Source organism: Lipophrys pholis (assembly GCF_963383615.2).
Source record: "Lipophrys pholis genome assembly, chromosome: 18".
Classification (NCBI taxonomy): domain Eukaryota; kingdom Metazoa; phylum Chordata; class Actinopteri; order Blenniiformes; family Blenniidae; genus Lipophrys; species Lipophrys pholis.
In genome coordinates, this window is record NC_137646.1 from 14,686,317 (window position 1) to 14,703,116 (window position 16,800).

A 16,800-nucleotide genomic window follows, 5' to 3' on the forward strand; every position below is an offset into this window, starting at 1 on the left:
GGTGGCCCTCATTCTCAAATGTTTGTGCCAACAGACATCATACACTGTAAATCTATTTCATTACAGGCATGAATTGTAAATCAGTCCCACAATGGAAATACTGTGTATATATTAACTTCTCTGTAAAACACACATGGAAGCTATAAACATACATCACATGACTTTTTTTTTTTTTGGTGTGAATTTCTCAACATTAAATTGTAGAAACATCATGCCTATTAAATTAATCTTAACCCTAAAGAATACTGCTCCATGAACTGATTAGACTGCAGATGTTTAACAGCTCAAAAAGCTTCCGGGGAGCCACATTTTCTTCTCCAGTCTGCTGCGGATTCCCTTGTGAGGGTTGAATGTGAAATCAAAATTCCTTTTGTCAAACCCAAAGTGCCCCGAGCAGCCACTGAGGGCTGGCTGGGGTCTGAGGGATTCCCATGGCCTTACTGCCATCCAGTCCACTCTGCCAGCTGCTGATGGGAGCCTCGATTTACACCCAAATCTCCTGCGTTCTGCTCAAACCTCCGCGTTTCGAAAGGCTGGATTGTGCTCCGAGCAGGGTCTGCTGGTGCCTTCTGGAGGGGGAGACGCAGCTCGCGCACTGTGAATTGTTTTCATCCCCACCACAAGTAGTTAATTTTTAAGCAATACAATCTGATGTAAGTCTGGGCATGGCTGCGGCAGATTTTTTTCCCAACCCCCCTCTCTCAATCCCTCCCCAGCACTCACTCTCTCTCTCTCTCTCCCTCTCTTTCTCTCTCATGCACGCACTCTCTCTCTCATGCACACACACACTCCTAATTTTTTTTTTTTTTATATATACAACGGTGGGGGCTCTGGAGAATTTAAGGTGGCCATATTTGATAGATTTGTGTCGGGCTCTGCAATGCAGAAAGCGAGAGTTGTTGCGTGTGATCTTGCAAGTGACAGTGACACCAGGCAAGTCTGTCGGATTCGTGACTGATCCGGACTTGGAGAGAGAAAGAGAGAGAAAGAGAGCGAGGGAGGGAGAGAGAAATAGGAGCGAGAGAGAGAGAGAGAGAGAGAGAGAGAGAGAGGAGAAAAAAGGGAGGGAGGGGGGCAGACAGAAAAGAAACAAACAAGTAACAATGTAACTTACATGCAATCACACACCCCTTTTTTTCTTGTAACAATGTGTACGTTTTTAAGGAGGGAGGGGGCGCGCGGAGGGAGAACGAGAGACGGAGAGAGGTAGAGAAAGGAGGAGGGGGTGCGTTCTGAAATAATATAGTCAGCCATTTTTTATGTAAGGGGATTTTTTCTTATTGGGGGGGTTGTTAAAAAATAAATATAAGAGGGCGGCCATCTTTGTTGCTCTGCCTAGTGTAAAATATTCCAAAACGCCCCCCACTTTTTTCCCGTGCCGATTTGAATATTAAATAAATATCATATATTCCGGCGAGATAGCGCTTTTTTGAATACAAGGACGGACCCAATGACAGGAATATAATGTCCTCTCCTCTCCGGTCCTGTGAGGAAGACGAGGGCATGGTGGTTAATTCCGAGGGAGGAGATTTTGATGAAGAAGACGACGACGGAGACCTAGACGAGAACGCAAGCGACATAAACTCGCCGGCGGCGCCTCGGGAAACTGCAACACCGGCCGCGCCAGGTACAGTAAAAAGAAAGCTGGCGGACAGGTCGGGAGCGCGCACACAGGGTAGAAAACACTCCGTTTTTCGGGGGGGAACAGAAGCAGAAAAATGACAGGAGAGAGCGGCTGGTTAGGAGCAAGGCGAGAGGCTGCAGTTTGTGCCCCGTGTCTGTGCCTCTCCAGGTCCGGTAACAGTGAGCCACCGCAGCCGGGACGCCGAAAACAAACACATTAGTTGGAGATCTCAAAAAGACACGCATGTCGCACTACATTTAAAAAAAAAATTGAAATAAATGTGCTTAACCCCTCGTATTTCCACACAAAAGCTCATGTATAGGTGCCATATTTGCATCCGAGAGAGAGGAGCTGGAAAAGCGTCGAGAGCGCGCTTTTGGAAAAAACAAGCACAACTCCCAATTTTCGAGATTAAATAATAATGTTAATAATAATAATAATAATAACACGGCCGAGTAATGTGTCTCTGCTCTGTCGTGTGCACGAACATTGTCATGTCCGCTTCCTCTTCACTTGCAAAGCACATCCCCAACAAAAGTTTAAACTTAACTTGGCACAGCTGGCTTTTTTTCCCCGTCGCGAGCTCGCTTGTGAAAAGTTGCAGCTTTTTTTTTTTTAAAGGGGATTTAAGATGTCCGTTAAATCCATCCTGACAAGCTGATGAGACATGTAAATATGAGCTCGGACTGTAAGGTCGCCCTGAAGGGTAAAAAAACCCCAAACAAACAAAAAAAAAACCTCAGGGCGAGAAAACAGCCTGGATGAAGAAACATGGAGTCCCGCAGCCCGCAGGCTATATATATTTGATACTCGTCTGCTGAGGAGCGGAGATGATGCGTTTATGTGCAGACATGAGCGCCGGGTGACAGTGTGCGACTGAAACTTGCCCCACTGTCACTACACCCCCGTCATTGTGGCTGTGACAGGTCAAAATAGGACAGTGCTGCTTGCTGGCTGCTCACGTTGGGGACAGCAAAGGTGTGACAGCTCACTGTAAGCAAATCACACAAATTACACCCCCATTAAATGATTAATCTCCCCCCGTTGCTGCTCGCTTGCACATGGCCGGATGCTCCATTTCTGCAGAAATGTGCAGCACTGATCCTTTTCAAGCAATGAATGAATGCACACGACATTCTGGAAGTTTCTGTGACTTGCTTGGACAGTGAAAGTGAAAAGTAGAAATTATTTTAAAATATTATTTTAGTCGAAAGTGGGGTTATAGTTTGGTAATAAAACAGAAAATATTTCGAGTTTGGATGTGATATCAAGGGTTTGAAAGTCACGCATCATTAATCTGACAGGAACCCTCCGTGGCTTTGTCTTTAGATCTAATTAGCTCGCTCGTGCTCCGGACCCGCCGCCATGCCGTGCCAGACAGATAAATGAGTGTCGGGCTTCCCGTCGAGGACCTTAACCTCGTCACGACCTCTCGCGGTGGTCGCCGCGGTGGTGGTCGGGGTCCCGGTGAGGGAGCGCGCGCTGGACGGACCGGCGGCGGCCTCTGAATCACCGGGACCCGCGTGCGCGCTGCTGCCGCCCCCGGCGCGTCTTCGGCGGCTCGTGCGCTGCGCGGGTTCGCGGGAAGAATCGGGTCTGGTGTTTGTTGGACGGGGGTGGGAGTGAAGAGGAGGAAGAGGAGGAGGAGGAGGAAGAGGAGGGGGGTGCTGCTGCTGGTGGGAGCGCGCACCAACAAAGGCAGGCAGACAATAAAAATCCGACAAAACCCGGCGCCTATCAAACACGCTGGCTGCCTGGCTGTAACCGCAGCGGCCCATATTTTGGTTCTGCTTTAACGCTTTGCTGCTTTCCCCTCTGGAGCCGAGGCTGCTATCTCTCTCTGTGTTTCCCTTTTCAGCTGCAAGCCAGGTCAGGTTGCAGGTTAAATTGCTTTTCCCCTGGTTGGGATATTGCCCGGGTTCCATGGGGAATAACTGGCCTGACATTTTCTCATCATATGCTTCCCGAAAGCAGAGATAAAGTCATGTATTTTAGATGCACCGAGTCCTCAGTGATCCCAGTCAACCACAAGCTTTCAGACTTGCCTGCATATCTTGCCTGCATAGACTTGCCTGCTATTTACATTAATCAAATTCAACATTTCCACTTGTGACTCCTCACTTGAACCCATGAAAGTTGATGGTCACACTCTGGTTTTTCCCCCAAACCAATTATCCCTTTGTTAGAGAAACTCAACTAACTCCAGTCAAATCTGCTTACAGCCTCCTGACAAACTGTATCTAATTCAGCATGTGTCATGATTCAGAGAAGGTCAGAGGTCATGGCGACTGCCACGCAGCTTTTGTTGTGTGTAATTATGTTCAGCAGGGATTAGCCGGCTTGTTGGGAAATGTTTTCAGAAGATTATTGTTTAGCCGATTCTGATAGCTGTCTGTCTGCCTTCACGCCTTTCTCTTCCACGCAGTGGAGGAGGCCGAGATATCAGACAGAGAGGTCCCCATCAGGAAGAAAGGCCGGCCCAAGAAGAAGAAGGACACCAAAAAGAAAGACAAAGAGGGGAAACCTGTCAAAGCAAAAAAGCGCAAGAAGATCGTAAGTTATTTAAGCTGTTGTCCGCTGGATTTTTAGAACGACGTGACCAAATTAAAATGTCTTAATCAATTTTGTTTCGATCTGCCGTGCACAGGACAGCGATGTAGAGAGAGACTCTGACAGAGACCGAGACTATGGCGAGCATTCAGACAGTATTGGTAGCGACTATGGCTCTGGTGAGAAAAAGAAGAAGAAGAAACACAAAGAAAGAAAAGAGAAGAAAACTAAAAAGAAGAAAAAAGACGATGGGGACCGAGACAGCAGTCAGGAGGAAACAACTAAGGTAAACGACTCTTTTACCTATCGGTTACCGTTGATCCTGTTCGTGGTCTGATCGTGTTTTTTTTTTTTTTTCTTCCCAGCAACCGATCGAGCAGAAGACCTCCGCCCAGCTGGCGAAGGAGTGGGGTCTGGAGGATGTTGATCATACCTTCACCGAGGAGGACTACAGGGAACTCACCAACTACAAAGCCTTCAGCCAGTTTATGAGGTACGGCGTTGCTGTTTTCACTCAATCTTGATCTGCATTACTGGCTGTATTGTCGATGGCGTCTAAACAAACTACAGTCTGTTTTGGGAATTTATTGGACAGATTTTAGAATTTTCGGTGTCCCACAAAGGTTGTCAGCTGAGTGCGATACTATAACTGATTTATGAGGCAGAGATGATGTTGGGCTTTAAACGCCACCTTCCGGGGTTTGATTAAACTATATAACTCTTTGTTTAGCTGATGAGCGGAGACAGAGTTGAGACGCTCTCAGTGTGATCAAAAACGATGTTTGAAACAGTAATGTGCCGTGACTAACCCCCTGGATGTTGATCAGCGCTGATGGTTTGAACAGTTGCTCAGTCAGATTATATGATACTGTTAGGTTGAGCATGTATGTCCATCTATTTTCTCGTTTTGTCCACATTTTCCACATAATTTCATATCATAGTGGCAGGATGAAGGGCAGAGGCTTGGTGGACCTCTGTGGGAGACCGCCTCTACTAGCTCATGTCAATGTTCAGGGGTGGTGGCTCGAGTTTAGTCTTCAGAATAACCAGCTTCTCTCGTCCTCTCCCCAAATGTCACCTTCTTTTGTGAGGAAAATATGGACTCAAACTTATAAGTGCTGATTCACATCTCTGCGTACCACATAATGAAGTACAATTTCTTAGTTGCTGTGCATGATAGAAGTTCTCAGGTGTCAGTACTCTGAGATGTTTCATTCTGTTTCATTCTGTTTTTGTTGCACTGAATCACCCAAAAATATATTTTCAATTAAAAATTTTATTTTGCACCTGCATGGAAATTTTTCATCGTAGCGTACAGCTTACAATTTTAAAGGATGTGACAATAATCAGGAAAGATGACCCCCCCACCACCACCCCCATCAGTACATTTCATGTATATGACAGACAGATGAAAATGATCTACAACACATAACTAGATGGAACAGACGAGCGAGAGATCGAACCAAGGTGAAAAAAGTGCTTATTGAATGTGACGTCTGTGGCAGCGAGAAGTTGAAACCACGCGGCTGAAAGCGACAGAGATGACAGTGAGGTTGGAGCAGAATGAGAACGACGACACTCTCCTCACATCGCAGGGCAGCACAGCGTTGTGCAGGGCTTAGTACAGATGACCTGGGTGGGAGTTTGGTTTTGAGTTTCCATGTTCTCACTGTGCATACTCGAGTTGTTTCAGGGTGTGTGAACTTTATAGTCACAACTACTGAAATCACATTTTAATCATGTTTCAGTATTTCATACAAGAATGAACAGTAACGTTAAACAGTTTGCTCGGACGTCTAAACTCGCGGCTGCATGTTTGGAATGAGGTGATACCAAAGACTTGACTTGTTCCAGAGGAATCTAAATTCTTTATGACTATTTACTTTGACCCACGCTTCCACACTACAGGTTTTTTTTTTAAAACTGAAACTTTCACCGGGTCAAGCGTCACCCGTTTCATGCAACGCATCCGTTAACCTACTTACTGCCCTCTGCTGCTTTATTATCTGATTCATCCACTGCGTCGGTATTGCAGCGTTTGCCGGAAAGAAGGACGAGGAGCTGGCTTGCGAACCGCCACTTTTATTAAAGTAAACAAACAGGTACTGTTGGAACAAAGAAAACAAGGCTCCGTCGACTGACTCCCAACACAGTCTCCAGCCCCCTTCCTCGGCCCACATTCAAGCCCCTCTACTCACTCAATGTCTTCACTCAGCACAGGCAGTCTAAACAGTTTCATTTCAGGTCATAGTAGATTAATTTATGCAATGAACATCATAGTCGATATGCCAGGAAGTGAAAAGGAACTTTTGTGTTGTCGTGTGAAAATAAAGGACTATTAATTGTGTTAAATAATTTCACCTTGTGTTTTTTTGGTCACTTAATAATCAAAAATATCGTGTTGAAGTGCCAGCCATGCACAGTACTATTTTAGAAATGACAACTCCAAATATTTCCTTTAGGATTTAGTGCAACAATATACAAGCATGTTGTATATAAAAAAAAAAAAAAAGTCCACTTTTAATCAAATATCGTTCTACAAAACTGTGAACACACAAGGCTTTTGAGGCAAATGTTATGCCAGTTGTGCAAATTGAATTTTTCTCTAACACCTTCTAAAATCCCTTCTGATTACAAAAGCTTGTCACCATTTATCTTTTTGATGGCTGGACTTGACCTACGGGTCATACATTTAACAGCTCTGCTTTAAATCATCTATAGGCAAATTGTCCGTCACTGTGTGTTTTCCACGTGATGAACTGGTAACTTGTTCTGAAAAATACTCAGTCGAAGCTTTCCCTAATTTGGATAAAGACAGAATCACTGCTGAGGTCTGTGGACCACAATGTTTGCAGATGACGTTATAATCTGTAGCCAGAGAAGAGATCTGGTGGAGGATAACCTGGAGATGTGTAGATCTGCACTGGAGAGAAGAGGAATGAAGGTCAGTATACGAGCTTGTAGCGGGTTGGAGTGGGTGGAGATGAGTGTCAAGGCTGGTGTGTATAAGGGTATTTACTAGAGTGAATAGGAAGCTTTACAAGTGTGATTGTAGGCTGAGCTGGAGGTGGCAGAGATGGAGACGCTAAGACTTTCATCACGAGTGAGCACCATGGGCGGGATTCAAAAGATCAGATCAGAGAAACAGTTTCGAGGTGAAACTCAAAGAGACGGGTTGAGATGGCTTTAACATGGGAGATCTTAAGGGACAGATAGTGGATATATTGGACAAAGGCTGCTGGAGATGAAGCTGCCAGGTGGGAGGAGGAGATGAAGACCTCAGGAAGATTCATGGATGCAGTGAAGGAGGACATGGAGATGGTTGGTGGAACAGTAGAGGAAGCAGAGGATTGAGGGAGATGGAGGCAAACATGTCACCCTGGAGACCGCTGAAGGGAGCAGCCAAAGGACGAAAGAGTTGACAAATCCATAAATAAACTTAGGAGCCTATACAAAACATAATATAATACTTAGGGTGACTTCAGGGTGTATGCTAGAGTAAAAAAAAAAAAAACACTCCATCCATCCATCCATCATCCATCCATCCATCATGCTGTCCAAGTGGTCTGTTTTTTCACCTATTTTATAATATATTCACATTTATCTAGTCATGCGCCACCTCATTCATATGACACCAGCTGCGAATTTCCTCAAACACATGTGTTATCAATTCAACGGTTGATGAGAAAAATCTCCCCAGAGGACCTTATGGCTGGTATACAGCAGAGCCCCAACAGAATTACACAGGTTGGAAAAATTACTTAGATTAAGTTTGACCTCAATTTTGTGTCTACTGGTATCTTTTTTATTTAACCAAAGTATCTGAAAACTATCTTATGTTCTGAAATGTCAACTTCGAGCAAACAGCTTTATAATCAATGCTAATTTTCATGTCAGAAAAACAAGATGACAGTGTGAGAAAATGGAAACAAACCCTTTAAACCAGCTTCTTTATATATGTGCAAAGTAATGTGAGTGATTTAAATTGAGCTACAGCAGCAAGCAAAAGACAAAGTCTTGCAGGATCACTAATCCCACTTTAATATCTTCAGGCGCTTCATCATCTCTGCTCTCCGTTTGCAGTGGTTATTTGTGTCTGTTGAACTTGACCGGCTTCATTTTGCAAAGCCGTCAACATCCATCTGAGCTGTCTGGAGTGAGACGACCAGCCCCGTGTTAACACAGATTCACTATTACCCGCCCCCTGACTTCCCCTGGCAGCCGCGTCTTCATCACCGCGGCTCGTTGTATTAGTCAGGCGCTGACATCGTGTCGGTGGCACCCTGAGCCTCGCTCTCTGTGGCTGACTCATACCTGCTTTGACTCTGATAATATTAAATAATCTGTTATCCTCCGCCACGTGTGTGTGCTGTGGAATTATTGGCTCGTCAGTTTTGGCTGTCTCCGCTCCACTCAGTTGAATTGTTTGCTGTTCATTTTAAGTAGTTTCGACACTCAAAATCTAGTCTCTTAGTGGTTAATAGAGTATATTGAACAGAGGTGATAGATGATAATGCATGCACGCTATTCAAAAGGGGATTTCTTTTGTTTTACATGAGTGATAGGAACCTTGATTTCACATACATGCATGAAGTGGCTCGAACACGCACTTCTTTGTGTGAGAGAGCTCTTATGACTAGGGCTTCTGACTCATTTTCCGAGGTAACTTTCTTCAGTATTACTGTGTGTTTTGACGGGACAGAGAAGGTGATGTTGCAGCTAGTGAGTCTTGTCTGTTGCACAGCAGAAATGGCGGGAGTCCTATGAGTAAGCTGTTCTCTGGTTTTGGGTAGTTTTTAAATATTATCAATACCAGCAGGATAGAACTATGTACATATAAAAGCTTGCCTTCACTTTGTGTGATTGATCTCTGTTAACATGCTTCAGCAAATCCAGACTTTGGGCCTTCCATTTGGAGTTTGCATGTTTTCCCTGTGCTCATGTGGCTTTTCTATTGTTTGGAGTCCAAAAACATGCATTTGAGGGGAATTGGTGACTCTAAATCTACTGTTTGTGTTAATGAGTGTTTGTGGTTTTCTGTCTATGTGTTTTCCACTGGAAGGTGAACCCTGCGTAATGCATAGTGCATCCGCTATAGGAGAAGTTCTTTTGTTTTTGACATTTCACTGTATTTTGCATCAGCAGGTATTACAATTTATGCTTTATGTTAAGATTGTTGTCATTTTCCAAAGTAATTGTTTGGTTCTGTGAAAATATAGACATTGTCGTCACCTATACTCTGCACCACAACAAAGTTTAAACTTAAACCTTATTATGGCATTATTTTATGGTCCACTCAAGGTGAAGTTGGGCTATATGTGGCCCATGAACTGAAAACTGTTTGACACCCCTGGTTTAAGTGATGTAGAGGATGGATATAAATTTGCTTGCAGCTTATACTGAATTTCAAACAACCAAAATAATAAAATTTTGATAAAATACAAGTATGAAATGGAACCTAGCCATTCATTCTTTTTCTTTTCAAATATTTTATACTGTACACAATGAGTCTGTTGAGATCTATTCTATTCTATTCTATTCTATTCTATTCTATTCTATTCTATTCTATTCTATTCTATTCTCCTCTGTTCTGTTCTATTCTATTCTATTCTATTCTATTCTATTCTATTCTGTTCTGTTCTGTTCTGTTCTGTTCTATTTTATTCTATTCTATTCTATTCTATTCCATGTCAAAATAATCCTCCTTCCCAGGCCGATGATAGCCAAGAAGAACCCGAAGATTCCCATGTCAAAGATGATGACCATCCTGGGAGCCAAGTGGAGGGAGTTCAGCTCCAACAATCCCTTCAAAGGCAACGCGGCTGCCGTCGCAGCGGCCGCCGCCGCCGCCGCCATCGCTGTTGCTGAGCAGGTCTCTGCAGCGACCGCCTCACCCGAGCCGCCGCCTCAGCCGCCACCGATTAGAAAGGCCAAGACGAAAGAGGGCAAGGGTCAGTGGTCTGCTTAAGATCTGTAGCCTTCTGCCTCCTGCACTCTTTCTGCTTCTGCAAGTATTAACCTTCACAGCAGCGGTCTTTGTGATGAGTCAGATGATGATATTTTACTCGTATGCGTTTTGCCAAAATCATTAAAACTCTCAAATGTAATTTTAACAGGAAAGTGACCCCATATCACCAGGATAGTTTTGAGTTTTAGAGCCATATGATGGGACTTTCTTCTGTAACACATAAAAGTCTAGCAGGCAAGGCTAAACTTTGATATGATATATTCATCTATAGCCGGGTTACAAACATCACATTTACACCTTCTCCTTTGTTAACACAGTACATACACCTGTGTCTTTCTTGTTTATTGAATACTAGATGTGATTTTATCTTGTGTTCAGGCCCCGGCTATAAGAAACGCAGTAAAAGTCCACGAGTTCCAGACAAGAAAAAAGCGTCAGCTGTTGCCAAGGCTAAAAAGATGGCACCGATTCGTATTAAACTATCGCCCATCGGTGCCAAGAGGAAGAAGAGCTGCTCGGTCAGTAAAACCTTCACACAATGCTAAAAATACAGAATGGCTGGAGATAGATAAAAGTAGTTGCTCTCTTTTATCCTGTGTTATATACCTCCTGTTACCTTTTCCTGTTTTTGCTACCTGTTAATCCGACTTTCCTTCTTCAACTCGCCCCAACCCTCCCCTCTTCACGCCTTTCCTTTGCTCCGTTAGAGCGAGGATATGGACGAGGATGAGTCTGAGCAGGAGGACTCCAGCGTTCACAGCTCCTCGGTTCGCTCTGACAGCTCCGGCCGAGTGAAGAAGAACAAGCGGGGACGGCCTGCCAAGAAGAAGAAGAAACGTAAGCACAGTCTGTTTGTTAAATAAGCATCATGTAATTATGAATGACGCACAGTGTCCGCATCCACATCAAGCTTATAACTCTTTATCAGGTTTAACACAGCGACTTTTTTCAAGTTCCATCTCAAACAACAACAAAGACTCACCTCAAAGTGATTACGTATATTTCTGGAGACGGTTTTGAATGTTATTGGCTCTGAATGCCAGAGAAGCACACACACGCCAGGCTCGTCCTTGACGCTTTACATGTGAACCATGTGACTGGCGAGAGAGTTGGCGGATGGAGGTATTTGAAGCGTTCAAGTACCACTTGCTCTTCTCGCTTGTCTGTCAGCTTTGAGGTTTGATTTCTCACTTTAGGTGGATGAATAACGTGTTCATAATAGACAACGTCAGTTCATGTGGCCAACTCAAAACACCTTAAACGGGACAAAATTACGCTTCAAATTCAAGGTTTTAGCAGCATTTGTGGTTGTGTTTTTCTTCCTCTCTTAATGAGTACACATCAGTATGAGCACACGCAAGAAAGTCCATTTTCTCTGTTGTTACAGATGTAAAATAAACTGAAACACAGTGAAAACATCTATACATTTGAGTATATATAGTGTAGTACATACTCATAGACAACTGGAGAGATTAAATGTGCTTTGGAACGGACAATTACAATATTAAATATTTGGTTCTATTTGTAAAGACAAAGATAACAAATCTTTTACTTCCAGTCCCAGGTGAGGAGGAAGGTGACGGCTATGAGACTGATCATCAGGACTACTGCGAGGTCTGCCAGCAGGGCGGCGAGATTATCCTGTGCGACACTTGCCCCCGAGCGTACCACCTTGTCTGCCTGGAGCCTGAGCTGGACAAAGCCCCCGAGGGCAAGTGGAGTTGCCCCCATTGCGTGAGTACTGTTTCCATTTTCTGCGAAGCTTGAGTCAGCGATGCACTTTTATTCCGGTATCTTTCTTTGAGGGACATGTTTACTTGGCGAACTTGCATTAACAAAAAGAACCCGTGATTTGCTTTGAGAATCAGATGAATAGGAACTCTCGTCGCATGACACATTTTGAGTGAAAAACTGGCTGCAGTCCTCTTCAGACAAGGAACGACACCTAAAGTGGTGCTGCTGGTGTAAATCTATTCTGTCATCTCACAAATAAACCTGAAAGGTAATCTGTATCTGCCTTTTCACAGTGATGTATACATAGTTGTTGCTCCAAATCATTAAGGGAAGATGAGTTGCATTCATCGGGTCAGGTGATTTAACCATTTGTGGTCCTGCAGATAAGATGATGCCTTTATTTCTATTGGAGGTTTTATCAGGAAAAAATACAAACACGGCTTAATGTTGACATTCGTTATACTTATACTTGAAGCATATGTAGGAGAAATTCCAGATTTAATTTTGTCTTGCAAGCAGCAAGTATGTATAAAAAGAAAGTGTTACTCAGTTTGCATGTTTGCTGTGGTTGCAAAAGAACCCTGGACGCTCAATAAACGATTCATATTCTCCTTTTATTCTGCGGAGCAGTAGAAAATGTAGAAAATGTCCATCAATCATCACAGTTCAATGATTTCTATCCTCTGGAGTGTTGACTTTCAGTTTGTCTGCTGGATAATTTTACAAAACGTTGCCAGTTTGTGCAGACGTCTACCAGACACCAAAACTGAGCTTTAAATCAGATCCGGTCATTTTAACTCGTCCTGCCTGCTGCTACCTGTTTTGCTGGGTTGCACAGGGATAGCTCGCCACGGATATGGGTTACACAGGTGTTACATAAATCATGCAGTTCTTTTTTTAACCTTTATTCAGCCAGGATAAGTTCACTTGGAGCAGCAATCTATTTTTCATGAACTCCATGCTTCACACTCACATGCTTAAAACAGTTCCCGAGCAGCTCCACCGGAGGTCTCCTGAGTCTTCCTCCCGCTTATCCTCCATCTCTGAGTCACACTCACTGTAGAGCTGAAGCCTGAATTCATCAAAGCAGTTTTGTCCTAAAAGCCTCCCTGCTCTGGAGCTCCGGGGTTGAGGTGGTAGTGCACTATCACGGCTCTTATTCCTTGTCATCTATACGTCAACCATAAATAAACTCCTTTGAGTGACTGCTAAGCACCTTTCCTCTGGTTACTCATGTTTTCGCTTTCCCAGGAAAAAGAGGGTATCCAGTGGGAAGCAAAAGATGAAGATTTTGAGGACTTTGAGGAGGACAGTGAGGACAGGGTCATATCGGAGGTCAGTGTGGGGATCCACGCGGGGGTGGAGGAGGAGGATGACGACCACATGGAGTTCTGCCGGGTGTGTAAAGATGGCGGTGAACTGTTGTGCTGCGACACCTGCACGTCCTCCTACCACATTCACTGCCTCAACCCGCCGCTGCCCGAGATCCCCAATGGCGAGTGGCTTTGTCCACGATGCACGGTCAGTCATTCCACTATTCCCATCTCTAATGTGTGGCTTTTTATCTGATCTCTGACTTTGTTCTTGCCTTACCCGCTTAAAAACCATATTAGGATCTGATTTGCGGATTTGTTCTCCTTTCAGTGTCCGCCCATCAAAGGTCGCGTCCAGAAGATCCTTCACTGGCGATGGGGTGAGCCTCCACCTCCCATTCCTGTCCCTCCTGCTCCTGACGCCCCACCCGACGCCCCATTGCCCCCGCCCATGAAGGGAAGAGCCGAGAGGGAGTTCTTTGTCAAGCTGACCGGGCAGTCGTACTGGCACTGTACCTGGATCACTGAGCTGCAGGTGAGAGAGGAACGATCAGCAGAGAGATGAGTGGGAAGTGAAGATCACATTCCAGTGGAATGAGATGAGAAATCTGTTTTCACATGTTTTAGGAAGACTTTTTTTACAGATTAGAATACGAGGTGAGACCTAAGCACCGCAGGCTTAGTGTTAGATCCCACAGATATAGTGTTGTTAGGCTGTTATGGGGCATTCAACACTAAGAAGTTGTCACAGTTTGTGTAAAATAAGCAAACACTAAATAATATATCTCCATTCAAGCTGTTTATCTTGCATAATTTACATCCAAATCAACACAAAAGACCAAATAACTGCCAATTCTGTAGCATTAAAATCCTCAAGTTTGCGAAAAGACTTCAATAAAGATTAATTTACATTCACTACAGTTAATTCCTCCATTATAACAGTTCATTAAACATCATTCAATGATTATTATGTTGTTACCCTCCTTCAGATAGAATTTTCTTTTGTAATGCCTCTGCTTTTGCAGAATAACGAAAGAGAAAGTAAGGAACTAACCCACCATGAGTTCCTGACATGATTTATGGGATGCATGGAACAATGTGACTTGCAGAGTATTTCACAGGTCTTGAATGCTTAATGCAAGACATTACTTGATAGTAAAGCTCAGAAAAATCTAGATTTTTAGCACTTTTAGCACAGAAAGGTTGCAGGGTGCCTTGCCCAGCTGACTTTGTGCAAAGGCAGGTATGAACTGGCATGAACGCCAGTCTACGGCAGAGTGAACAACTTTTAGACACTCTATGAAAACATGCAAACTCTGCACAGAAACACACTCCTTTCCTGAAAATGTCATATTCTGCCCAATTGATTCAATTCAAAACATTTTCTTTCCCTCTATCGTCAGCTGGAGATCTTCCACTCGGTGATGTATAGAAACTACCAGAGGAAAACGGACATGGACGAGCCTCCCAGCCTGGATTATGGCTCAGGCGAGGATGAGAACGGAGTGGGAAAGAGCGAGAAGAGGAGGGCCAAAGACCCCCAGTTTGCCATACTGGAGGAAAAATACTACAAATATGGCATCAAGCCTGAATGGATGATGATTCACCGCATCATCAACCATAGGTAAACAAAATATAGGCTGTGCAGAGCGTGTAAGAGGGGAATTTCTGCACCTCCACTCACCGTGCTGCTCATGTCTCCCTGCCAGCATGGATAAGAAGGGGACGTACCACTACCTGGTTAAGTGGAGAGATTTGAACTACGACCAATGCACTTGGGAACGAGACGACCTGGAGATCCCAGACTTTGCAATTTATAAGGCCAGCTACTGGAGACACAGGTAGGACCACTGAGAATGTGTTTGACCTCCACTGCCTTCATTATGATATAAAAAACAACGAGGGCTGAGGGAAGAAATCCCAGAAATTGTGTGGAATGACCTCTGGAAAATGAGCAAAATGACAACGCAGTCCCAGAAATGGAGAGAACAAACCATACATATATATTCTAGTCCTGTGCAAAAATACCAAAATGAAATAAAAGAGGCAAAAAAAACTCCAAACAAACTGTATTTTCAACTATCGGTGAAAAATGTTGTGACGACAGTAAGCAAATGTAAATATCTGTGATTTAGAGCAGTTTGTTTGCTATGGAGTTGTTGTATGTTATTACTGTATTATTTGATTACGTTTCTGAATGGTTCAGGTAAATTTAAGAGTCGCCTGTGTAGTAACTCTACTTTTTTTTATTTTTACCTTATAAGGGACGGCATCATGAAGGAGGACCCCGACAAACCCAGGAAAATAAGAAACAAGACTGCAGAGGGTGAAGAGGAGTCTCCGGCCTCACCAGTAACTGACGTAAGCTTCTCTCTTAGTCAAGCTTGTATTTGATCTCTAGTTTGTATTCTAGGAGTTCTTTTATTTCCACCCTAGTTGGTACAGTTTTAGGGTCTTCAGTGGATTCTTGTTTTCTGTCTTTTCAGCCGACAATTAAATACGAGGAGCAGCCCGACTTTGTCACGTCGACGGGCGGCACGCTGCATCTCTACCAACTGGAGGGTCTGAACTGGCTTCGGTTTTCTTGGGCTCAGGGCACTGACACCATCCTCGCAGATGAGATGGGCTTGGGCAAAACTATCCAGACCATCGTCTTTCTCTATTCGCTCTTTAAAGAGGTGCTGGACACTTTTGTACGTCAGCTTCTCGGAACTCACACAGCGCAGCCCAACATTGAATCCTTCTCTTTTGCCCTCCTCAGGGTCACACGAAGGGTCCATTCCTCGTCAGCGCTCCACTTTCCACCATCATCAACTGGGAGAGGGAGTTCGAGATGTGGGCGCCTGACTTCTACGTGGTGACGTATACGGGAGACAAGGACAGCCGGGCCATCATCAGGGAGAACGAGTTTTCTTTTGACGACACCGCTGTGAAACAAGGAAAGAAGGCCTTCAAGCTGAGGGTGAGGAGCGGTTAGCGACTGGAAACTGAGGTCACCATTACAAAGTGACACCTGCTCATCTCTCCTCTGTTGTTTATTCTCTCCCGCAGAGAGAGGCTCCTATTAAATTCCACGTGCTGCTCACCTCCTACGAGCTGGTGACCATTGACCAGACGGCGCTCAAGTCTATCGACTGGGCATGTCTGGTGGTGGATGAGGCTCATCGGCTGAAGAACAACCAGTCCAAGGTTCGAGGCTTGTGATTGTCTTGATTTAGTACACTTTGGCGCTCTCTGGTGGTTAATCTATGTTAAAACAACACTTTTCCTGAAGCCAAGCAGCTTTAACCTTTCATTCAACTGACCTTATTTTGTTACTTCTTCTCTTCGTCCTGTTTCTTTCAAATCAGTAATGACATTGATCATATAATATATGATATCATTGGCGTGTTTTTAATTTAAAATAAACTATGAAAAACGGAACTAAACCAAAACATTTCCACATAAAACATTTCCAAATGTTTTTAGTAATTTTTTTTGTTGTTGCAAATAATAAATTTTTTAAAAGGACAGTGAGAAATGCATCCAAAGTTTTGAGAGTTGTTAATGTAGAAATAGTGAAATATATGTGAGTTTCAGGCATTTACACATATTTTATCAATTGTCAGTGG

At 43.9% G+C, this 16,800-nt stretch overlaps 1 protein-coding gene across 2 annotated transcripts in view; it reads left to right on the forward strand.

Moving 5' to 3' along the window:
• The first annotated feature begins 640 nt into the window (after positions 1 to 640).
• The window catches only part of chd3 (chromodomain helicase DNA binding protein 3), a 48,816-nt gene continuing 32,656 nt past the window's right edge, over positions 641 to 16,800 (forward strand). For both annotated transcript variants that reach the window (XM_080486755.1, XM_080486754.1), the window contains exons 1-16: positions 641 to 1,627; positions 4,050 to 4,177; positions 4,272 to 4,460; positions 4,540 to 4,667; positions 9,887 to 10,125; positions 10,521 to 10,660; positions 10,850 to 10,979; positions 11,701 to 11,876; positions 13,128 to 13,397; positions 13,521 to 13,724; positions 14,593 to 14,813; positions 14,899 to 15,030; positions 15,454 to 15,550; positions 15,676 to 15,867; positions 15,951 to 16,151; positions 16,241 to 16,378. In XM_080486755.1, coding sequence (XP_080342881.1) covers positions 1,465 to 1,627; positions 4,050 to 4,177; positions 4,272 to 4,460; positions 4,540 to 4,667; positions 9,887 to 10,125; positions 10,521 to 10,660; positions 10,850 to 10,979; positions 11,701 to 11,876; positions 13,128 to 13,397; positions 13,521 to 13,724; positions 14,593 to 14,813; positions 14,899 to 15,030; positions 15,454 to 15,550; positions 15,676 to 15,867; positions 15,951 to 16,151; positions 16,241 to 16,378 — 2,748 coding nt within the window. In that variant the 5' untranslated portion in view covers positions 641 to 1,464. The remainder of the gene's footprint in view (positions 1,628 to 4,049; positions 4,178 to 4,271; positions 4,461 to 4,539; positions 4,668 to 9,886; positions 10,126 to 10,520; positions 10,661 to 10,849; positions 10,980 to 11,700; positions 11,877 to 13,127; positions 13,398 to 13,520; positions 13,725 to 14,592; positions 14,814 to 14,898; positions 15,031 to 15,453; positions 15,551 to 15,675; positions 15,868 to 15,950; positions 16,152 to 16,240; positions 16,379 to 16,800) is intronic.